The sequence below is a fragment of the Mixophyes fleayi genome, chromosome 1, assembly GCF_038048845.1.
Source record: "Mixophyes fleayi isolate aMixFle1 chromosome 1, aMixFle1.hap1, whole genome shotgun sequence".
NCBI lineage: Eukaryota > Metazoa > Chordata > Amphibia > Anura > Limnodynastidae > Mixophyes > Mixophyes fleayi.
In genome coordinates, this window is record NC_134402.1 from 404,924,131 (window position 1) to 404,950,217 (window position 26,087).

General features: G+C 39.1%; 1 protein-coding gene across 1 annotated transcript in view; it reads right to left on the reverse strand.

Moving 5' to 3' along the window:
- TMEM232 (transmembrane protein 232) overlaps nt 1-26,087 on the reverse strand; it is a 189,448-nt gene that overhangs the window by 151,572 nt on the left and 11,789 nt on the right. Inside the window, exons 2-5 of the mRNA XM_075181561.1 lie at nt 18,774-18,921; nt 17,506-17,617; nt 6,657-6,762; nt 3,044-3,201 (exon numbers count right to left, since the gene is read on the reverse strand). Of these exons, the coding sequence (XP_075037662.1) occupies nt 3,044-3,201; nt 6,657-6,762; nt 17,506-17,617; nt 18,774-18,901 (504 nt within the window). The 5' untranslated portion in view covers nt 18,902-18,921. The remainder of the gene's footprint in view (nt 1-3,043; nt 3,202-6,656; nt 6,763-17,505; nt 17,618-18,773; nt 18,922-26,087) is intronic.

Consider the following 26,087-nt stretch of genomic DNA (forward strand, 5'->3'; position numbering starts at 1 on the left):
TCCCCTCCCCGTGGATATCTCGGAAGCTGTGCAATGTTCATGCAGCAAGAACTCAGCCCTAAAATTAAGCAGTGATACCAAAATAGGAGATAGACACTGTATAAGGAGAGTCATATACCCCATACAGGAAAATAAAAAATAAAAAATAAAAAATAAAAAATCAAACTTATAAGATCGTCATATAGGGTTTATGTGTCGGCATACATAATAAGGCATACTAATCTATAGTGGTCACAAATAAAGAGAAGTCAAAGCGCACCCAGAGTTTTAACTCGCATAATTCACTCATTTTCACTATATTTTGCGCTATTTTAAGAGATCAGTTTTTTATACATAAACTAATAAAGGTTATATTTTAATTCATGCTGTGCTATAACAGAAAATGAATAGGAATTACTGTGCACCATAAAAACTAATAGCTCTGAATATGGGTCTAGGTCAGTTCCGTTCTAACAGATAGGACACTACAGGATACGTCCAATACAGATGTGGAAAATCAAATCACAAAAGAACACACAGAAAAAAAAAATCAATTAATGTCACCTGTTAATAGGATTTTTTTTAAAATGTATTTTTCCCATAACATACATGAATTAGGATATAAAATACATTTTTACAGTTACTCGATTGCAAACACGTTCTAGCATACATACAGAACTGTCATCACTAGTATCAGTATAGTATTTATTTTTTACACAGTTTGTATTGTCCACATTTTACATTGCACTTTGCAAACACACATATGACTTATGTCAGACACACTGGAAAATGTATATTATATTATTCCAATCTGTGATGTATTATCCTTATACATTACAAACACGATAGGCGCCGTTTTGTTAAAGAATACTTGCTGTCCTCACATGTCCTCTTTGTCCTCACCTCAAGCTCTCAATCCACTTCTCTTCTCTGCCAAAGGGACTGGATTAAGCTTTACTAGTTTAATTAATTAGTTTATTTATTGACAGTAATGAAAAAAGAAAAGTACTGCAGTTCTCACTGAAAGCAGCAGCTCTTAAAAAGTGAAGTGGAATGGAGTATTTTCTTCAAGCTCAATCACAAATATCAAAAGAAACTAACAGAGAACATTAACAATAAAAAAGGAGATTGTTGCTCAAACTGTAAAGTATATTGATGCATTGATAATGCCCCTAATTGTAAGACCATCAGTCAGGATTTATGTTAGATGGGGACAGTAAGTCTGTCACTCAGACACTTGCGTCTATCTTACCATATCTCGGTTACATTAATAAGCTAAGTTTATTCTAAATATTATTGTTTAAACTGCATATGCTGGATGTATTTTTCTTCTCCTTCACAATAACCTTTAATTGTCTTATCTTAACTAAAATAAAAACACAGAGACTGTATAAAGTGGCTAAAAAGGTCACATTTTATTAATAATTAAAAACTTGGTGGCAGAGAGAATGCACTGTGGGATAGCTAACCAAGTGATTACCCGAACCAAGCATTGATGGCGAACCAACCCTAATGCACTTAACACCGGGAACTAATCCCTAACTGCTTAGCCGACACTAAATCTGGCATCAGAGTTACTACACCCCCTCTGGACTCACAATGACGTGCCCTCACAAGCAGGTCAAGGGTTCCCCCACGCAAAGGACCAAGAGCCACCTCAAAGGGGGCAGTGACCTGCGGCCAATCAGCAATAGCGCCGTATGCATCAGCCTCTGATCACAGTGCCCTTCCTACCAACTGTGCCTGCTCTGTAGCGATGGTAAAAAGATGTGGTTATAGAATTCACATGAGCAGGCCAATCCATCACCAGGGGTGGGGAGGCGATAGTTTGTGAAGAAGAATGAGGTTGTCTAGACAGCCAGAGGGGACCTATATAGATATCCAGGACACTCCCACATAACTACTATTGGTCAGTCTGGAACAGGGAATATTAATTCTTTGCAGATAAGAAAGTTACAGAGACAGATATGTCTGTGTTTAAGTGCTTTTGTCTATAGGGATTCTCTTCTCAAAAGTTCAATAGTGAATATGTGAAATAATTGAAACTTTTATAGTTAACTATGTTCCTAATGCTGTATTTCAGTCCTCAGGTTTCCATGTTAGGTGGGGGAGATGCTTCTTTAATTAAATGACAATAATTCAAAGAAGACTTGCCCTGTATGGTTCTGTAGTAGCACACACAGGGAAATGTCATATTCAAGGAGTAGATGCCCTTTCTTACCCCACCACTTCATAAGAGCAGAAACACCCTCCACTTCCAGCTTCCTGTTTCTTTCCCAACTTCCTCTTTTTTTCATGGAGCTGGCTGTGACATCATATTCTAGCATCGCACTTCCAGCCCATTACCAACATGGGGGAACAGCAGCAACTTCACATGTAACTGTCCCTCCATGTCAGCGTCTGGGTGTCACTCATTCAGTATTTTAAATGGGCCCTAAACTGTGGAGCCCTTGGCACCTGCCTAAGTTCACCAAGAGGTGGTGCCGGCTCTGGTCCCATTATGTCACAAATGACCATAGACTTAGCAGCTTTTTACCCTACATGAGATGATATAAGGACACTGCCCTTAAGATGTGGGAGGAGCTTCAGCTGTCTGTAATGGAGAACCGGATTCATTAAGGAAAGTAAGGCAAAAAAAGAGTAAGTTTTCCCCTGGACAAAATCATGTTACAAAACAAGGTGTGGATATTAGTTTATTTTGAACATAAGTTAAAAACTGGCTGTTTTTTCATATAGCATACAAATACTTGATAGCTTTATATTTACAGTGAAATTTAAAGTTGATCTAGGACATGTCCTACCCCAACTATTAATCTGCATTTTAAATTTACCTCCCCTCTCCAATGCTACATGGTTTTGCCAAAATGCAAAGTTACTAATTTTATTTGTCTAACTTTCCTTAATGAATCAGGCCCAGAGTGTTTAAGTAATAAAGTACATTTTAACAGAGCTGCAGTGCAGAGTCATATTAATAATACATAATGTATTTACTTTCATTCTTCATATTTGAACATTTCAATTTTAGAGTTCAGAGGGTCTTAAAAGAAACTAAAAAAATCTTTACCTTTGAAAGTTTGACTTCACAGGATAAGAGGTATAGTTTCTGAGGCGCATCGCAGCAAATTCTGTAAAGAACTGATTCAGCAATATAGAACAACAGAGGAATGTGGTCCTGCTGGAATTCTGCTTGATCCATTGAAATAAGCAGCATGTCCAGAGCATCTGAAAGAAAACCGGTTTACTTAGCAGCAGACCGTTTCGGATGTCATTTACGATGGCGGGCGCAACTGAGCACCAAAGCTCTATTTTTCATGTGCCTATCTTTACACAGGTCTATTTACTAAATTACGGATTTGAAAAAGTGGAGATGTTCCCTATAGCAACCAATCAGATTCTAGCTGTCATTTAGTAGACTGTACTAAATAAATGATAACTAGAATCTGATTGGTTGTTTTAGGCCACATCTCCACTTTTCAAACCCGCAGTTTAGTAAATATACCCCTTACAGTCAAAATAGTAACTTTTGTGGAGGGACACATGATTGTTCTGGATGATGGGCAGATCATTATATTCCATGCGTATAATATGGTCTTGTGGTAAAAACACAGTGGGTGCTGTGCCTGTCTGCAAAAATTAGATTTTGCCTGTGCATGTGAAATATTTAAATGGATTAATAAAAGCAGAGATTTGGCAAACTCCACGAACATCTAAAGTTTTCCAAATCCCTCCCGACAATCTTATTCCTGTGTGAGTCTGACCCCATTTGTGTTGAAGTATTTCCCTTCTGGACAGGTCAAGAAGACTGCAATAATTTCAGAGAGCAGGCAAAAGTGCTATAAGTTTGTTTATGGCCTCTAAAAAGCCATAGCATAATTCCATATGTAGCAGAGGTATTCCCTGTATTAGGCACAATTAAACAAAGAAATTATAGGTTATGAAGTTCACTTGAAATACAAACCTGAGGGGGACGCATCTCTAGAGATGAGTCCAGTTCTGAATCTGTAGCAACTGCACCAGATTACGGCAGGTAACCTGGTGCAGTTGCTACAGATTCAGAGCTGGACCCACATGCACATACACAGAACCAGGTCGTAAGTGCGATAAAACTTTGTAAACTTTTGTTTTCAAAGGGAATAATGCATTTACTATTAGGCTTCATATAATACAGCAGATATAACCTTCTTTCTCGCTTATGAATGAAAGCAACAAAAAATGTTTTTTTTTTAAAAAAAAATATGCCTTAAAATCCTAAATGCACAAAAAATTAAGGAAGCAACCAGCAGCTTCAGAGGTGAAATCACTATCAGCCAATCAGAATCCAGGAGTGCCCTTAGGGGGAGTTTCCATAAACCCCTCACCCTGAGTCCCCAATGGAGCTCTGAATGCTTCCTGGAGGCTGCCACTCCCCCGGCCAACCACCTTACTCTATGCAGCCATGGACCACCCTGATCCGTTCCTCCCCTCCCTTGTTAACATCATGGCATGACATTCACGCCGTCCCATGTTTGCAGCCAGCAACGGATATAGAAGGTAAGTGTGCAGTGGACCATGGTTCTTAATGTAATGTGGGTGGAGGATGATGATCATTTAAAGGTGGGTGGGAACTATTAATATATTGGTGGAGTGATGGTGAGGCTATTTATTGTATTTAATATGACAGTTTTATATTACATAACATAAACAGTGATGTTTTAATTCCATTCTCTGTTACTCATATGATACAATTTCCAGGTGTTATACAGTATGTTATAAATATGAGGGCATGCACCCATATGTGCTTATATGACAAATATTTTTTAATTGCTTTGATTAAATTGTTTGATTTTACTTACTATATTATATAAATGTATTATTAAATATACACTATGGGCCTGATTCATTAAGGAAAGGAAAGCAAAAAAAAAAATAGTAATTTTGCACCTTGGCAAAACCATGCTGCATTGGAGGGGGAGCTAAATTTAAAATATGATGGCAGATTTATAGTTGGATTAGGACATGTCCTAGATCAACTTTACATTTCAGGGTAAAAATAAAGCTATCAAGAATTTGTGTGCCAGATGAAAAAACAGCCAGTATTTATCTTATGTGCAAAATAATAAACTAATTTGCACCCCTTGCATTGTAACTGGTTTTGTCTAGCAGAAAACTCCTTTTTTTGACTTTCCTTAATGAACCAGGCCCTACATGTTTTTATTGGATTTATCTCAGCCATTTTTGTTCAGTTTCTGAGATACCTCTTTATACATCTGTCATTTTTAAATTATTAAGAATCGCAGAGTTTCTTTCTAGCAGCATCCAGTTATTCTTTTTGGTAATTTTTAGCACCTGTAAGGTATATTCTTTAATTTATTTATACTGTCAGGGATTATTTATTAATTTAATGGTGGGGAAAATAGGTGAATGTATAAAATGTGAATACTATTAATTTAATGTTGGGGCTGGTTGGGTGGAAATAAGTCTATTCATAAAATGTAATTGCCATTGATTTAAGACCAGAGCTGTTTGCAGGGAGAGAGGTCTAGAGTGTTCATTCATTGCTCAGTTTCTCATACTTCATGTACCTATACTTTCTCCAAACAGGACCACAACATTCCAGGTTACAGACAAGCAGCAACTAAACTTAAGACACTACCACCAACAGGCAGTGAAAGCTGCAAGAACAGATAGGAGAGAGCAGTCTGCTAACTGGCCTGATTCTAGAGGGGCAGTCACGATTTTTGGTGACTGTTCTGCTCAGTCCAGACTTTGTCCCAACTGTAAGGTTCCACAATGTCCCGCCTGTCTGGTTTCACATTGTTACACTGATTCACAGCTCATGGAGGGGTAGCTACGCACACCTAATAGTAGTGCACAAAGCATTGTCCGTGTATTTAAAGGGTATGGGAAGGTAGCCATGCTCCAAGCATGCTTGCCATGCCCACTCTCTTGGCGTGGCATGAAAAAACCCCTCTAGACAGCCTGCATTTGCCCCTGGAAGCAGTTAGGTTGTGCTGGCGATCATCATCAGCAGTGTGTATTTATACCAGCCCCAAAACTGGTGTAAACAATATGGCTCTAAAAGACTTACCTGCATCTGCGTTCAGTTCTCACAATTCCACGTACAAGCCCTTACAGACGCAAGTGTGGATGCAGGCATCTCTGCATAGGTATAGGTACCGTTTATTTTGTGGGCATGCACAGAGCGAAATCACACAATTTACGCCATGCAATCGGGTGTGTACTCAACTCTGCATCAGGCCCTGTATTCACATTTTGCAGAATTTATAGTCTAGGAATATAATTAGAATTGTCCATTCTTTCTGCTATGTGGTGTGGTTGGGGTAGGTCTGGGAGTACTGAAGACCAAATTCCACTAACAAATATACAAAATTTTGTGACAAGTGTGGAATGAGACAAATATTCAAGAGATCAAAATTTAAAATATTGCTCATTCCTACACCGAGGGGAGGCATTAGCCAAACAAGAGTGAGCCTTACACTGTTAATCTTGTAATTGGCATGACTTTAATGTTATAAATGAACAGTTTGACATTAAGACAAATGCCTATTCAATAAAATGATTATAATAAGGAGCACTAATGGCAATATACAGGGTAAAGGATAGGGATATGTAATGGCAATAGGTTTTCATTTTGCAAAGTAATGTTAACTAACTAGATTACATTAGTAGTCATTTACCTTCTTGAACTTTTCCTTTACATTGAGCCATTAATATAAGTTCAGTCCAGGCGAGGTGCAGATTCACATGATTTCCAGAGCCCTTTGTCTCAATTCCTGATCGTCTCTAAAAAGAAAACACAAGTTAGTGTTATTTTAAAAAGTCAGTATCATGTATTTATAAATTATTCCCTTATACATGCCCTCCTGCTCCTATAGTTTGACAAGTTTTGCTCTAATTTTGATGCCTAACATTCTCTTAATTAATATGTTGTTCTGCATCACCGACCACACTAGATTACCTTTTCTCATGTTAGCTAAATTGCAAATAACCTTATCACTATTATTTGTTACTAATGCCAGGTGTGTTGCTAACATTAGCCGAGAAAAATCAAATAACTTATATGAATCAGTCATTTTGTTGGTGAATTAAAGATGAGGATGCTCCTTCATTAATTAGAAAGCAATTTCAGTAATTAATCCCTAAAAGTCTCATATTCTCACATTTTGCTTGTACTGATGCGTTTTGAAGATTAAATTGCTAAATATGTGGTTTAAGGTCAACTAATATTAGATTAAGGTGACGTATCTGATTCAATTCCTGAATACTAGATGTTTTTAGTTTGTCTGAAACATTAGTATCTGGCCAGCCAAATCAGAATTCTGATTTCTCTGCCAATTTAGTGAAAATAGCATAAAGTTATTGCTCTAAGGTTTAAAATAAAGGACACAATGTTATCATTAGGTGTCATCTTGCTTAAATTGATGCAAAATAAGATTCAGATTCAATTCAATTATTTGGCAGAATTTTTAGTTAAAGGATTTGGTATACAGTTGAATCCTGAAGTATGGATTTTATGCAATTCTTACATACTAGATTACTATTCTGCAAACTAATAAAAAGGTTGATACCATAAGAGTGTGCTCTGATAGAAAAAGAAAAGAAAGTAACTAAAAAATATAGTAAATGTTATGTCAATTTTTGACCCTACCATCAGCACAAGATTTATGTTCTCCATAAAGGTCACAGGCTGCTCCTAACAGCAATCCTTATGGACATGGGGTCATGCATTTGTCTGTACCACCAGGGCTGCCAAGAGGAATTCAGGGCCCGGGTACAACAAACTCATGGGGCCCCCCCATAGTTGAGTAAGCCCTAAAAATTTTTTGCGCCGCCTAACGGCGGCGCAAAAAACACGACGCGGGTTTGGTCATACATTCAGGGGCGTGTCAATGCGCCATTGGGGCGTGGCTAGCCTAACGACGGTGCAAAAATTTTCGGGAATGTGGTCATACATTTGGGGCCGTGGCAATGCACCGTTGGGCGCATAGCTAGCACATCAAAATCACTAGGTCCTGAATTCACCACAGCGTCACATATGTCCAAGCACTCCTGACTTTTAAGACATCCAGCACCACAGTGTAGTATACAAAGAATGCAGTGTGTACACAAACAGTTCAGTCTTGGCCTGCGCCCACTGGGCTCACCAAACATTGGCATTGTCCCTACTAGAATCACAACATTTCACACACTATGCTGCTCTGTCCTACCTGTTCTTCTCACTTTCTCCACCCGAGGCTGCTGGTTTCTTTAGTTGTGGCTTGCCTGGATCTTGGAATGTAGAAGGACCTATTTGGGAAAAAAATGGCTACATTTAGAAAATTTCAGTCAGACGCAGCGTTAAATCAATAGCACCCACGATTAATAATTAGGCCTTCCTCCAGCCCCAACATTAAAATAATAGAATTCACATGTAATAAATAAACCTATTTCCCGTCATGCAAACAGCCTAGCAATACCTATTTCCCGCAACCATCACTGCCATTAAATAATTCATAGTCACATTTAATAAATAGACCTCATCCTCCCCAAACTCACCTCCACATTCAATAGGCCCCAAATCACCCCATCTTAAATTAATAATCCCCACTATTAAATTGCCTCACCATCACCCTACAAACAAAATAGCGCCCATTAATTAGCCACCACCTACCGCACACACACTACATTGCAACAAGCCCCATCACAACTACACTGCGCCCTCCATGCTGCTTTCCCCCCTTTTTATTCACTCTGTGCCTCTTTGCCCCTTTTTTTTATAACTCTGTGCCTCTCTGCCGCTGTTTTCCTCCTCTGTGCCTCTCTGCCCCTGTTTTCTTCCTCTGTGCCTCTCTTTTCCTCCTCTGTGCCTCTCTTTTCCTCCTCTGTGCCTCTCTTTTCCTCCTCTGTGCCCCCTTTTCCTCCTCTGTGCCTCTCTTTTCCTCCTCTGTGCCCCTCTTTTCCTCCTCTGTGCCCCTCTTTTCCTCCTCTGTGCCCCTCTTTTCCTCCTCTGTGCCCCTCTTTTCCTCCTCTGTGCCTCTCTTTTCCTCCTCTGTGCCCCTCTTTTCCTCCTCTGTGCCTCTCTTTTCCTCCTCTGTGCCTCTCTTTTCCTCCCCTGTGCCTCTCTTTTCCTCCTCTGTGCCTCTCTTTTCCTCCTCTGTGCCTCTCTTTTCCTCCTCTGTGCCTCTCTTTTCCTCCTCTGTCCCTCTCTTTTCCTCCTCTGTGCCTCTCAGTTTCTTTCCTTACCTTTTGTCAGCTTCTTTCTTTTCTTCTCTTCTCTTCTGTCTTCTCTTCTTTCTTCTTCTTTGGTCTTGTCAGGCTGCGACGCTCCTCACTGACTGACTGCCGGGCGTGACTTGATGACGTCACGCCCGACAGTCAGTGTGAATGGAGAAGACAGGAGAGGAGGGACGCGGCGCCGCGGTCACGTGAGTATTGATTTTTTTTTTTTTTTTTTTATTTCTTATAGCTCCCCCCACCAACGCCCCCCCCCCCCCCTCCCCCTACCCCGCGGGAATTTTTTTTTTAAAAAAATAAAAATACGCAAAATACAAAAAAATAAAATAAAAAAAAAAAATGACAAAAAATAGCAGCAAGGGCCCGGCCCGGGCCCCCTGGCATGGCCGGGCCCGGGTAAAATGTACCCGCTCCCCCCCCCTCTCGGCGGCCCTGTGTACCACATTATATCATCAGGGGAAAAGAAACTAACTGGGTCAGGCCTTGAGTAAAGCACACATTGGGCCTGATTCAAATGGTTTAAAAAAGGACACAGAACTGGAACATAGTTCCAACCGTATCAAATCCAAGCGGATCTCCAGATGCGTGCTGATTTGAATCTAGGGAGTATATTTACAAAACTGCTGGTTTGAAAAAGTGGAGATGTTGCCAATAGCAACCAATCAGATTCTAGTTGTAATTTATTTAGTACATTCTACAAAATGACAGCTAGAATCTGACTGGTTGCTATAGGCAACATCTCCACTTTTTCAAATCAGCAGTTTAGTTAATATACCCCCAGATGTGAGTATGCTCTGCCTAAATATTACTTGTCACATGTTAACAGACAGAACATAGTGCAGTATACGCACAAGCATAAGTGCAATATTACGTTACATCAGAACCCATATAAAAATGTATATTATAAAATATATGAACAACTCTAAACAGTATTAATAATTAATAAATAAATATGGTTGGTTTAAAAATAAATATTTTTGTAAAAAAAATGTAGTTACATAAGTACATAAATCAATATGTTCTTAAAGCATACTGTACATACAATGCATTTTTATGGTCTATCTTAGCTGCATACACATGTTCTATGGAACGAGGGAGGTCATTCCCCCTTCACTGGAATGACCTCCCTCGCTCCATCCGTCTCTCTCCCACTCTTAGCTCCTTCAAACGGGCACTAAAAACCCCCCTGTTCCTTAATCCTAACCCCTCCTCCCCTCCCTTATACGCCAACTCACTCCCTTTGTACCCTCCCTTAGGATGTAAGCTCATTGAGCAGGGCCCTCTTCCCTCTTGTGTCCTTACCTGCTCTTCTGCTCCATGTTTACTGCATTAGCCTGCTTGGAGCTCCTGAAGTGTCAGTATTTTTTGTTTACTGTTCAGTAATGTTTTACCCTGTACTGTCTACTGTTTGTGCATTGTATGGCGCTGCGGAACTCTTGTGGTGCCTAACAAATAAAGGATAATAATAATAATAATGTTCTGTGCTAGCTAGTGGCACGCATACATGTATTTTTCCAATCTGCGTCAGAGCGTTCTTGGAACGCCCTTACTGCCTACATTTGTCTCCTCCGTTCCGCACTTTGAGTCGTAGGCAAACAATAGCGTCATATGCGTTTGAACATCAATTGCATGCAATTGAATTCATTGGCATAAGGTCCGTTCTCTGAACATGTGCAGAGCTATTTCATGCAAGTTATAGCATACAAATAGACTTACACATACTGGATCTGATTCATGTTCGGACGTATCACTGTAATCTAAAGAAGTAGCTGGAACAATGTTGGGGTCATTTTCTGTTGTTGCATTACTGTAATCTCTGAAAGTAGCCATAGACTGAATCAGTGAAAGTCAATTTTCTATGATATTTCAAAGTAACATCTTTCTAAATATAAATAATTCAAATAAACTACCAAAATAAAATATTATGTGATTATGTTATATGATCAACTTGTATAAGTAAATGCACTGCCCAGAAGAGAGGGAAAAAAAGGGTATTCCTACTGTAGGCAATCATATATAAAGTAAATATACGTGTAATAAAAATGTGTTAATTAAAAGAAAGTGAGGGTCACGTCTTATAATCAAACATATTCCTATCTATATATTAGTTTAGTTTTAGCACATTTTTAGGGTCTAAATGTATTCATTTATATGATATTGTGAGATATAGACCTCACCGGAGAGAGTTAATCAGAGTAATATCTTTATTGCAGTGTAATTTTTAACCACATTTTCTGCAGATTTAGTAACAGCTCGCTGTGGGATTATTAACAGGGGATTTTCTTAATATTCCTTTATATTGCTCATAATCACATATCAACATATTGTATATTCTTACCAAGAATTAGATCTTTGGAATGCACAATATGGAGTGTGCCTAAGTGAATTAAAGTAATTGTAGAATTGCCACCCTATCGTTTGGAAATAACTGTTACAGAACAAGAAACTCAACTGGATATTGCACTCCACATTTAGCACTATAATTAGATACACTGTGACATTCCTTCAATTTCACCCGTCAATTATTTGCTGCCTGTTAATTGGTTCTCTTACTCCCCTCTGTCCATACTGATTGGTTAATTCACAGTCTGTTTGTTCAGTACTGGTTTCCCATTGGAATTCATTCACTATAGACCATCTATGATCTATATTGATTGTTTCTATCACACACCTTTACCAGTTATTTCTCTTTCACCTTATTCACTGCTATTCTCTCATTCCACTGATTGAATGTACTCTGTCTATATACTCGTATCTATTATATTGCATTACATTGATTAATACACAAGTCCTACCATAGATCCCTGATTAAAACTAATCTCTAAGCCTTGGCTAATGCGTGAACTGGCTAGCCGGATCACGCATGCACATGTCCCCTGAGACTGGCCGGTGAAGCGGTAGGTTAACACTTAGCGCTCCAGACCAATATCTCCGATGTGACAGTGTATCTTTCGGTTGCCTCGGCAATATTTTATTGATAAATTGCATCAGTAAGTTATTTTCTATTGGCATGATAAAGGGAGATATAAAATCAGCCTTATCACTGCACATTGATAAGTAGACCCAAGTCTCTATCAGAATATTGAGAATCCCACCCACCCTATACACTTTATCTGGTATTATATTTTAGTAAAAAGTAACAGGTAAAAGGTTGTGGTTGATGGATGTGTTTTTATTTATACATCAATGGCTCTGTAATGACTGCATGTAACCACAAACCCACTACTAATAGTAACATTCTACAGATTTGGCTTAACAGTGCTAAGACAAAGCATCCTAATCACATGAGGGTCTATTAGCACAGAGTGTATAGTAGTACACACACACACACACACACACACACATACACATACACATACACATACACGCACACACACACACACACACACACACACACAGCAGTTTGATCTATTGAATCCGACTGGATAGATTCCTGTGCTTTGATCTTGATGAATGGCAGTCTTGCTACAGGCCTTAGGTAGTGTTATGGGTTCCCAGGGGAGGCACCCACACCTATTTGCTAATAGAATAGGGACAGCTAATAGAATAGGGACAGAAAGGAAGCGGTATGTGTAGCCCAAAAATGGACAACCCCTTTATTGCTTATAATGTCAACCAATTGTTTTTGTGAATGTTGCAAATGATTTAGCTCTTAGTAAAGCATAGGGTGCGCTGATGCCTGCTGGAGAAGCCTGTAAAGACATTTTTGTGTCCCTCCTGTTCTTCCTCCTACCAGAGTGTTCTATAGCATGTGTTGTACATTTTAGTAGATAATACTCTATCTTATCTTTAGGAATATGATCAATGGACAGTTTCACAAAAATGGACCTAGATCAAAAAGCAGTTTAAATAAAGTCACTTTTAATATAAAAAAAATGCCATAGTCTGATATTCACAAATGTCTAAAGTCATTTTAGAAAACCACAGTTAAAATGACAAAAATTAAACTAAAACTGGAAGTGGTCAAAGTAACCTCTAGATTTAATATCTAAATGTAGGACAGACTTTAGAACTTTATCTAATTAATATATTTTGCTTATGGTAAATTTGTACTTACTATATTTAAAACTACAGAATTCATATGCAGCATCTGTTAATGTGTTAATAAAATAAACATTTATAAAATAAATTCCATGAGTAGCAGCCACAGTATTAAGGCAGTAAAATTAGCGTAACTTGATTTTGAACAAATAACTTTATTGAGTGAGCAGTAAATGTGGCTTTGACTAATTCAAAAAATCAGTTTCCAAAGCAAACTTATGTACATTAGTTCTAAACTTTAGATTGTGACTAAGTAACGCATATACTAATGTTGAATCCACTATAATAAAAGTAGGACAAACATACTTTCATTCTACCTGCAGAGATATTAATACGATAGCAATGAGAACATGTAATCAGCCATTTGTGGAAAATGTCACATAAGGTTCTATTCTTTGACAGTACTAAATGGTCATTGTACTGTACTTCTAAATCGCCCCCCCCCCCTATGTCCATTTCCATTATTAAAGCCTTCTCATTGCATCGTTTCTGCACAACACTTGTACTTCGCTTGTACTCCCATTGCTCTACACTATGATAAAGTGGCTTATTACAATGAATTACTATATTTATTTTCTCTTATAAATTGCTAAAACTTGAATATATAAGCACTCTAAATTTCATACTTGTTTTTGCTGCTGTTAAATGATTGACACATTTACAGGCCAGACTTTTCAGATCCCAAACTCAATACAATGGTCTGAATTGTTTTTACAGTTTGTATCACACATAGAAGAGCTTTATGTGTTTTCATGTTATGCAGTAAATATAAAGTACAGAAGACAAGAGTCACTATTTTAGGCACGTTATACTAGAATGGCAGAGCTTCTTGATTTTGATATTGCCCGGTTTATACAGATATTGAAAGGGATAATGTAGTTTTCATGTGTTGACTGGGACTCCATTCAATCCAAGAAATAGAGACATGCTCAGCACATCAAAAATCGTTAAACGATTGATGGGCAAGTTTTAGACTTAATAGACTTCAAATTACATTATGTGCGGGCACAAAAACACCACCAAGGCTGATCATTATGTCAGCAATGTTTAGAATAGTGACTGACTGCATTAAGTGCCCAATCGGATCTGGCCATTTAGTCTGAGTGCCAAGCGGCTGGATCTCTTCAATTAGGATACAAAAGCATGTGGCCGGATGTAAATGTTACGGCTCTGAGGGTTTTTTTGCAGATCCCTTGCCTCTACTATTGAGGATGGTGGAGGCAGAACACACTGATATTCTCAGGATAAGTTCATAGCTTACAAGCATCAATAATAACACAGGAGAACGTAGTAGTGCTAACGTAGTGTATTGAATGTTGATACAACAGGAATGGAAGGAATTAGATATATATATTGGCAGAGATGAATACACGGCAATTCGTTGTAATGCAGACACAAATCACATATGCTACTTCATAGTCGGTAACCCTTGGCAACAGCATGAGATGAGATGATATACAGTTCAATGCAATGATGATAAACAAGAACACTAGAATCCAATAGAGAACCACACAGCAGATGAATGTGAATCACTGGTACAGCTTACAGTCCAACCAGAGTAGTATATAGAACTAGCTGATCCGAGAGTAGAGATGACTCAACATAGCAGATGGTACTGGAAACACTTTGATTCTTATTAAGTAGAGCAGCAAGCAATAAACATCACCCAAGGACTTGGATGAACACTGACACGTGCAGTAGAATGTTGCCTAGAAGTAGCAGAGACGTGAGTAGTATCAGTTTCAGTAGCAGGATTCGTTGTAACTGCATTGGTAAGTTCGCTGTAGTATGAAGCAACTGAGCAGAGACACATAACTTGAGTCCAAGTACTAGCCACCGGCACAACAAGTAGTTCACAATAACAGTCCAGTAACCAGGTAACAGCAGAGTAAAGATAACTCGTGTCAGATGTGGAACTACAGGTGACAGGTAACTTGATAGTAGCTCTAACAGCGAGATGCAGCAATCTTAGCCAGCCAGACGTAAAGGTGAACCAATAGATAAGGCACAGGTTTAGCAACAACTCACGATACTCGTTCAGCGTGCAGATGAATAGCGGAGAAGAGTTCCGGCTTGCAGGTGAACAGCGGTGAGGAGTTTGCAGCTTGCAGATGAACAGTGGTAAGGAGTTTGCAGCTTGCAGGTATAGAGCGGTGAGGAGTTTGCAGCTTGCAGGTGAACAGCGGTGAGGAGTTTGCAGCTTGCAGGTGAACAGCGGTGAGGAGTTTGCAGCTTGCAGATGAACAGCGGTAAGGAGTTTGCAGCTTGCAGGTGAACAGCGGTGAGGAGTTTGCAGCTTGCAGGTGAACAGCGGTGAGGAGTTTGCAGCTTGCAGGTGAACAGCGGTAAGGAGTACAGTCCAGCGAGCAGGTAACGGACACACGGAAGGAAAAGATATACTGCCAGATCCAAATGCAACCAGAGTATCACGAAGAACAGGCAATGAGCCCATAACCATGGGAGGTTAATATAGTGCTCCAGGGCCAATGAGGTTCGGGAGGAGGTCCAGATCACAGTAGCCAGGAACACCTGTGAAAGTAATGTCTCTGAGGCAGAAGCAAGCAGAATCATGGTGCTTAAAGGGAAAGTCACAGCGCTGGCACCTATGGGACCGGTGTGTGACAGTACATCACTGCTCTACGCTCAGGTTGAGCAGTTGGATCTGACGGTGTATGGCCACCTTTTGTTCACATTTATATACATACAAGACAAGGTTGCAAGGTTCCACTAGACCAAGTACAACTACTAGCTCATTATTCCTCCAGCTAGTAATAGGTCTCCACTCACATAGATTTTTGGATTAAATAAAATAGAGGTTATAGTTGATTAAACCATTATAAAAGGAATATCATTTTAGAAAATATTTTATCTGCCTTTGGAAATGTTGGTGCATGTTCTGGAAGACAAACTTAAAAAAGTGAAACTTTGGGTGAAATCCATGGTTATTTGCAAGGAAACATGTGCAGCCATCATTGCTTTGCACAAAAAGGACTTCACAGGAAAGGATATTGCTGCTAGTAAGATTGCACCTAAAGTAAACCAACCATTTATCAGATCGTCAAGAACTTCAAGGAGAGAGGTTCAATAGTTGTGAAGAAGGCTTCAGGGCGCCCAAGAACGTCCAGCAAGTGCCAGGACCGTTTCCTAAAGTTGATTCATCTGCGGAATCGGGGCACCACCAGTGCAGAGCTTGCTCAGGAATGGCAGCAGGCAGGTGTTAGTGCATCTTCACGCACAGTCAGGCTAAGGCTTTTGGAGGGTGGCCTGGTGTCAAGAAGCCCAGCAAAGAAGCCACTTCTCTCTAAGAAAAACATCAGGGTCAGACGTGATATTCTGCAAAATGTACAGGGATTGGACTGCTAAGGACTGGGGCAATGTAATTTTCTCTGATCAACCCTCAGATTATTTGGGGCATCTGGAAAAACGCTTGTTCGGAGAAGGAAAGGTGAGCGCTACCATCAGTCCTGTGTCATGCCAACAGTAAAGCATCCTGAGACCATTCATGTGTGGGGTTGCTTCTCAACCAAGGGAGTGGGCTCACTCACAATTTTGCCTAAGAACACAGCCATAAATAAAGAATAGTACCAAAACATCCTCCAAGAGCAACTTCTCCCAACTGTCCAAGAACAGTTTTGGTGACGAACAATGCCTATTCCAGCATGATAGAGCATCTTGCCATGAGGCAAAAGTGATAACTAAATGGCTCTGGGATGAAAACATCAAAATTTTGGGTAAATGGAAACTCCCCAGATCTTAATTCCATTGATAACTTGTGGTCAATCCTCAAAAGGCGGTGGACAAGCATTGATTAAGCAAGAATGGGCGACCATCAGTCAGTATGTGGCCCAGAAGTTGATTGACAGCATGCCAGCGCGAATTGCAGAAGTCTTTGATAAGAAGGGTCAACACTGCAAATATTGCCTTTTTGCATAAACTTAATGTAATTGTCAATAAAAGCCTTTGACACTTATGAAACACTTGTAAATTTACTTCAGTATACCATAGCAACATCTGACTAAAAGGTCTAAAAACACTGAAGCAGCAAACTTTGTGAAAACCAATACTTGTGTCATTCTCAATACTTTTGGCCATGACTGTACATAACTTTAACAAGATACAACTAAACTATATTTACATGATTATTTGTGTTTTTAAAATGAACTACATGTAGTTTACTGTTTGTCTGGAGCCTGAAGACGGCATATAAAAATAAATATATTGTCCATAATGTTACATGCTTTCATAATTAGAAACTTCATAGACATTTGCTACCTTGCATCGGAGAAGTATTTTCCTAGCAGCGTCAAGCATGCGCTCTTGATCCTCAAGTACTTCTGCATCGTTAAACTGTTTGATGAATTCCTCTGTGACTTCCAAGGGCCTTCTAAATAAAAATCACAAGAAATGCAGTGATTTCAAATGTCATTTACTGTCACTAACCATAATCTGTTATTGAACCATCAGAATAATAAATGCAGAATATCCCTTGGTGAGAAAGTTATAAGACAAAGTAAAGTACTATAGATTAGATATGTTAACCTAATTAGTACATTTTATATAAATATATATATATATATATATATATATATATATATATATATATATATATATATATCCTGTATTGTTAAAAAGAACAAAGATTCCATAGTTTTATTTTCATTTATTGTACATATCTTCGTGGCAAGTGATTGGTCGTCCCACTCACACATTCCCCAAACCCCCCCCCCCCCCCCCCGTCGTCATTTTAAGTTCATTAACAAAATTAATTGTAAAGCACAACTGGCAGAGCCCCAGAAAGATACATCTACATGTAGTTGTCAGCTTTAGTTGCAAACAAAACAGTTATTTTTATGCCTAGAGTACATATTTTCATGGCTTTTATGTAATCAAAATAAGAGTGTTAGAGGTCATTTTTTTCAAAATTTATATTTTAATATTCAGTATCTAAATAACTATATATTTCATTCTATTTTAGCTGTTTACTTTGTTTTTTTTAACTATATGTTTATGATGGTGGAGATTCTCTAGACTGTCCCAACTTTACGGTAGTAATGAAGCTTCGAATCTCAGTGACATGCTTTCAATCTTTGTAGACAGATTTGTAAAATGGTTGGTAACAGATGGCACATAAACCATAACTGACATGTTATACTTTTCTGTTTTAGCTTTTTGCCATTCAGTATATCAGAACTCTTTTAGTCACTGTCTGAAAGTGATAAAGAATATTTTTTGGATTTCTCCACCCTCTCAGAATAAACACCAAACACTGTACTGACAGTTTTCAGTTCATGTGACATTTGCATAGATATGATATGGCAGCAGCATATAGCATGTGCCACACCTAGTCAGTAGTGCCTCCCACCCCATAAGATATTACAAAACTATTTTAAACCCCTATGTAGCCCAATCACTGTAATTTATTCAGCATTAGGTATGTCAAAAAGAAACTGCTAAATCAGATAATAGACCACCTTTACATACTATAACCTGTTCAGTAAAACATCATCATCTAATGATCACATGCAATCAACAAACTATACCTGTGACCCGTAGATTTTTCTTCAAGTGTTTCTTTAGTTTTCTCTAATAACTTTTGTTGCAGCTCACGGTGATGTTTTGTTGATATTATCCCAAACTTTTGTATCACTGGTACCTTGACAATTGGCATTCTTGTCTTCTAAAGAACTACTGCAGGAATAAAACAGTGTAAGAAATAAAAATAAGTAAAAACTGTCTTTCTATTTCGCATATACAATAAAATTATTTTAATGAGCTGATTTAGTAGAAAAGTCACTTGTAAACAGACAAAATAATTATTGAATATCAATGCTTCATTCTTTGTTCTTTTAGCATGACTTTTTTGCAGGAAAAAAAGAGAATTAACAAAAACTAGTATATGTCCATATGCACAGAAGACAAAAATATTCTGTTCATTTGACGTGCAATCTTACCATTTGTACATATGAAAATATTATTATTATTTTTGTCGCTGGATTTGTACGGTGCCACAGTGCCGGATAGTGGGGAAAACAGGGATATACAAGGATACAACGTATTAAGATAAATGTTGCAGATGTGAAAACAAAGGGTAGGGAGGGCTCATGAGTGGTGGAGCAGAGATTGGGAAAGTTGTGAGGGTGCATTAGTGTGAGTTGTCGAGATGGGAGTAAGGTAGTCTCTAAAAAATAGGTGGATTTTTTAAAGAGCATTTAAAGTATGAGGTTGAATCTAATCGCGCGTGGTAGATAATTCAACAGGTGGGCAGTGCCAAAGGAAAAGAAGGCAGGAAGAAGAGGCAGGAGATTTTGAGAGCATGAATTAAAGTTTTTGCAATATCTTGTGTATATATAATATGGAATACACCGAGCTCGGGCTTATTTTTTCTCTGTTTTTGTCTCAAAATATTGCCTTATGTTGTCATAGCAGCTGTCCATCAAGCCTATTTAAGGCAGATTTGAGTGTGGCTCACAAGCCAGCCCTTGCTAGATGTAAACCCCTATACCTGTGAGGTGAGTGCACCTGATTGTAACTGCATTTTATGGTGTTTTAAGCATATAGGTCAGTGTAGGACATACTTGCCAACTCTCCCGGAATATCCGGGAGACTCCCAAAATTCGGGTCGGTCCCACGGACTCCCGGGAGAGCTAGCGATTCTCCCGCATCTGGCCCATTTGTCCACTTCAATAAAATTAGAACCGGAATGTACTGGCGGCTGGGGAAGGGGCTTCGCGATTTGCGCCATTTTGGCCCTGCCCCCAGTGATGTAATGCTTGCTTGGGGTCTTTTTACACTAAAAAGACCCAAAACACGCATTACTTCACCGGGGGGCAGGGCCGAAATGACGCGAATCGTGAAGCCCCGTCCCCTCCACCCGAACACCTCTCCTGCCCTCCTTTATCTCCCGGACCCGGCCAACATAAGGTTGGCAAGTATGGTGTAGGATTTACATATAATGAGGTGCCTTTGACCTTGGGATGCAGGCTTAAATGTTTTGATCAAAATATGAACTAATACCTCATGTTTTCATTTTGCTCGATACACATAGATATGCAGCGTTAAGGATAAGTGCTCACAACAACTGTCTTGTATATTTCTTAGATAACAGGATGTAACAGGAGAACAGGAAAAAGTTGTATGTGGAAGACTAAAGTACAGCTACAAGTGAAGGAAGCCACCTAAGCAGCAAACTTGAAGTTTATTCTCGCGTTGTCACCAGAAATAGAGATGTTACGTAGCTTCTGCTGCCTGGTGGAAAAATTTGATCAACAGCTAAGTTTTTCAAATAGCAGAAATGCATTCAGTAATGCAGGGCAAAATAATAGATGAAATATCTAGAGAGGATAGATAAATTTGTGTGTCATCTACATAGAAATTACATTTAAACCCAAAGGATCTCTTTTTTCAAAAGAAGTAGTATAGAAAAGCAGAGGGCCTAGGACTGATATTTGTTGTACTTCAATTAATAGAGATAGCAGAGAACAGGTGGATCCAGAGAAATTAACTCTGAAGGAACTATTTGATAGGTTAAGAATCAAAATAGGACAGTGCTAAAGACATAGAAAATGCAGTGTTTGGTTGAGAAGTGAGTAGTTGATAGTGCCCGATGGTAGTCATTTTTTCAGGTCTCAAAATCCCGCCACACCTTATAGCGACTGTGAGGATACCACCCTTAGCTGGGATGGCAGTTACCCTCTAAGGGATTCAACTCACTCGCGTAGACCAGAATATATCCAAAATAAGGCTTTATTACGACAGCACACCACAAGACATTCACAAGATACAGGGTAAATGGTAGCATGTATCCTCCAGAAGCCTCTTGCAGTCAGCACTCCAAAGTAATAATCTCAGTCTTTTTCAGAGTTTTATCCTCCCGCAATATTACCACTACAGATTAGCTAGACAGTTATGGTGTCTCCCAGCCTGGGTTACTGGCTCACACCGCCCCTGTCCTGGTAGGGTTTCCTCCAACGGCACCACGATGCATGGCCCAGATTCCTTCTCGCTGAGGTCTTGTATACCAGGATCCTCCAAGCTAGAATAGCTCTTTTGGCATTCTCCTCTCCCTATATTCTTCGCTGTATACACAGGGAGTAGGGTCAAATGTCTCAATCAACCCCCTTACAGCAGGGGTCTCTCAGTGGACACTTTAGCTGTTAAACATACAGTTTCTGTTACCTTGATTATACAATGGAATGGCTTGACTCAATTAGCTATTTGGCTGAATACACTAAACAAAGGGTTATAATATAACATCAAGGAATGACACTTCACGCTTGTGTGAAACAAGACATTTGATACATGGTATCTACAACATTACACAATCTGAGTGTGTGATATATTTTGATACAATAACATTTATATTGATACATATTAATACATTTCCCAATGCTATTTCAGACAGTATATTACTGTGGAGGCACATTGCATATCATCTAGAAGTTCTAATCTAATTACCTCTCAGATTACCTGTTGACAATCTAATTAACGTGGGCTGCCAGATAGCTATGTCAAGTCACTTAGACATTGTTCTGATTATAAACCAGGTTTATGTCACACCTCATAACAATGAGAATTTGAGACAAATGGTAATTACTTTAGCTAACACAAGCAAAATTACTTCTGTTGCCCTGTTATTTTCACACAATATGGCAATATTCTTTCTATTTCTAATACATACAATATTTCTGGAAATAGCAAGGACAAAATGTATCTAATAACGTGAAATAATAACAAACATAATACACCAATGTTCTGGTGTATATACTTAGACTGGGCCAAGGATTAAAAAGTACATTAAACCGTGAGAAGCAGGTGATGAATAAAAAGTTCTCAGTCCTGTAGCACCACGTTTCTTGACAGCGACGTTACAATAGCGAAGACTATAAAAGCGACATGCACAAGATGTAGACTTACCATCTAAAAGACAACCATTATTTCCCCTAATGCACGTTTTAAAGCGGCAATGTCCGGACCCACCGCCTGTATAATGTAATCCAGGTGGTGGGTTCGGCCATTGCCGCTTTAAAACCGTCATTTTCACTCTGTCCATTAGAAGTGACATAATTTGTTCCTGGAGAGATGTGTGAAAGTCGTATTTTACATGTGCCGGTCATTCAGCGTGGAGGAAATAGTGAATGTCTGTTAGATGTGCTTGTCACACTTATAGTCTTCGCTATTTTAACATCACTGTAAGGTTTGTCGGGATTTTGAGAGCCGAAAAAACTAACCATATTCGACAGTGCCAAATGCACCACAGAGTGAAGTGAGTGTATTCATAGAATTAGCAGCAAACCAAATCTTAGTTATGGAAGAGAGTTAAGAAAAGAGATAGGTGTAGGTAAGGAGGGGCATGGGAGTTGAGAAGTGGGATAGTAATCTGAGAGAGAATTTGGAACAGAAGTTTTGTTTTCAGAAAAGATGTAATTAAAGCATAATTGAATAATGATGGAAAGATACCAGTGCAGAGAAATTACAGGTGGTAAATGTATCAAGGTCCGATCTTTTCAGCGTTTTAAAATTGTGGCAAACCGCGATTTTAGTCCAAAAGTTATCAAATGTTTTCAGCTGCGATTTTTACCCTGATCTTCAAAATCGCTGGTCATCTTTGGCGATTTGCTGCGATGTCAAACACTCCCGTGTTTAGCTAACTCTCCTGTGTTGTCCTTATCTAGCTGCGAGATTAGTAAACACATCACTGTTACACTGCCCCTGTCAATAGAGCCAGAGGTCCCGGCAGTCAAATGTTTAAAAATAGATGAAAGTTGAAAAAAAAAAAAGGGTGGGGTCCCCCTGTCCTACCACTATTAACCCTAGTGCTGCCAGCCTACTGCTGGTTGCATGAAAATCTGGGAAAAATTTTGAGTGGGGTCCCCCCGATTTTCATGCAACCAACACTAGGCAAACCAGCCGGGGTTGGTGGCACTATAGCAGGGAAACATGCGGCAGGGGTCCCCCTGTCATAATGACAAACCAACCCCAGGCTGTTCAGCGCTAAGCTGGATTCCCTAGGGAGTGGGGTCCGCCGAAAAAAAACGAGCGGGCGCCCCCTCTAGAGACAACTAGCCCAGTGCTGAAAGCACTAGGGCTCTTCCTACACCCCTGGACAGTGGGTGTAGGGTAATAACGGCGATTAAAGAGTTAAAAAAACAGACACCATTTTGATCTTGTGGAACTACAGGTCTCAGCCAGCCAGGGTGCCATAAACAATGTGGGCATGCTGATGCTTGTATAACTACAAGCATCAGCATACCTATAGCAGGCAGCGCGTGTTGGCACTTGGAGAACCACAAGTGCCAACATGCCCTAACACCCACTGCTGGCTGGGACCTGTAGTTCCACAAAAGAAAATGTTTAAAAAACCACAACACCCTCATTAAAACCACATACTTTTAATAAAAATAATAAAACCCCAATAAACACACTAAACACCCTCATTTATACAACATAATTTTATTAAAAATAATAAATCCCCAATATACTCACCAGTAAAGTTGTTATCTGTCGTCAGCAGCTTTTAATCCTAAAATGTCTCTAAATGAAGTCTCCAAATAAATTTGTATCCAAAGTCCGGCTTGAAATGTCCCAAAATAATTTGTATCCAAAGTCCGGCTTGAAATATCCCAAAATAATTTGTATCCAAAGTCCGGCTTGAAATGTCCCCAAATAATTTGCATCCAAAAGTCTCTGCTTGTAATGTCTTCTTTTCTTCTTGGGCAAAAAGCCCCTCTTGTTGATTGCAGTCTTCAGCCATGAGGGCCCCTTTGTTGCTTGAAGTCTTCTTTGCTTCAGCCAGGAGGGCCCCATATTTGTATGATCCTAGCTAAAACATGCTTGAATAAAAAAAAAAAATATTGAAGAGAACCCTAGTAGAAGCTGTTTGTGACGGTCCTGCTCTTTTTGTTTTCCTTCAATCAAGAAAGAAGAATTGTGGATCTTACAAATATGGGCGCTCATGGCGGAAGATAAGAAGACTTCAAACAACAAGGGGTCCTCCTGGAAAAGAAGATCAGAAGACTGCAATCAACAAGGGGGGGCTTTTTGCCCAAGAAAAAAAGAAAACATTACAAGCAGGGACTTTTGGATACAAATACTTTTGGGACATTTCAAGCAGGAACTTTGGATCTACAAATTCTTTTTGGACTTTGCAAGCTGGACTTTGGAAATTACAAATTTATTTGGGAATTGTTCAAGCCGGACTTTGGATACAAATTTAAATGAGACTTGGTTGACAGCCATTTTAGGATTAAAAGCTGCTGACGACAGATGAAAACATCTGTGGTAAGTATAGGGTATTTATTACTTTTAATAAAAATATATGGTATAAATGAGGGTGTTTACTGTCTTTATTGTGGGTTTACTATTTTTATTAAATGTTAGTGGTTTTAACAAGGGTGTAGTGGTTTATTTAACATTTTCTTTTGTGGTACTACAGGTCCCAGTCAGCCCAGGGTGTCAGGGCATGTTGGCACTTGTGGTTCTCTAAGTGCCAACATGCCCTGGCTGCCATGGGTATGTTGGTGCTTGTAGTTATACAAGTATCAGCATGCCCACACTATTAATAGCACCCTGGCTGGCTAGGACTTGTAGTTCCACAAAACAAAATGGCATCCGTTTATTTTTTTCTACTATAATCTATAAACTTTTGCACTCACGCTGCCGCTGCCACCTGGGCGTGCATATTCAACAAACAACTAGGTGCATTTGTGCAAAAGATTGGCACCACAAAGAAGCTGTGGGTTTTTTGTGCATGGTTGTGAAATACCCTTTATAAGTTTGAAGTTCCAACAATAAAAAAAAAAAAGGCAGAAGGAACACCATCGCGGATAAGTTAGGTCCAGTAAGTGAAAGAGACGTCAGCCTAGAATTTCTATTATATTTTCATTGTAAGAGCACTGGCATCAGCCTCTGGGGAGAGCCACATGACTGCCGTTGAAATGTCTGCAAACAGAATAAATTACAAATATTTATACTAACACGCTCACTTCCGAAGACAGTTATAAAAGTTGACATGACACAAAGGGGTATATTTACTAAACTGCGGGTTTGAAAAAGTGGAGATGTTGCCTACAGCAACCAAACTAATGCTAGCTGTCATTTTGTAGAATGTACTAAATAAATGACAGCTAGAATCTGATTGTTTGCTATAGGCAACATCTCCACTTTTTCAAACCCGCAGTTTAGTAAATCTAGCCCTAAATCTGTCGTTAAATATTTGCCAAAATTTCACAAACTTGAAATACAACCCAATGTTGAAGTAAAGAAACCTTTGTGAATTTGGTCAATTATAACCAGAGATAAGTCATACCATGAAAAGCCTCTGGGCTGGAATGCTGTTTTACACACCACCTGCTGGAGTTACAATGAAGGCAGTTTGTGAAATGTTAAAAGTAACACTGCTGCAATAATAACAAAACTGTCATGTAATGATTTTAATGTTGTCAACCAATTCTTGTCAACCAGTTCCTGCCAATTTCCTTGCCATGAAAGCATAAGTGTTGGGATTGGAAAGTATTATTAAGCAGATGAAGTATCATCAAGGTGCTGTGCAAAGCTAGGACGTGCAAATGCAACTCTGAATCACCCCGGGAGTGGCACGACATTTTTATTTATTTTTACATTAATTTATTTATTTGTTTATCTGCTTTACAGGGCTGCTGTGACTGATGCACTTAAGTATATCACGTACACAGGCCCATAAGGCAGATAGAGAGATGTGTCTGTGCAATTTGCTTATTACTCTAAGTCGCAAACTTGGATTCCTATGTAAATCACGGGATGCAATTTACACATCCGATTTAAGTGTAAATTGCATCCAACTCTACATCAGGCCCTATGTCTTTATTATGTCCATAAGA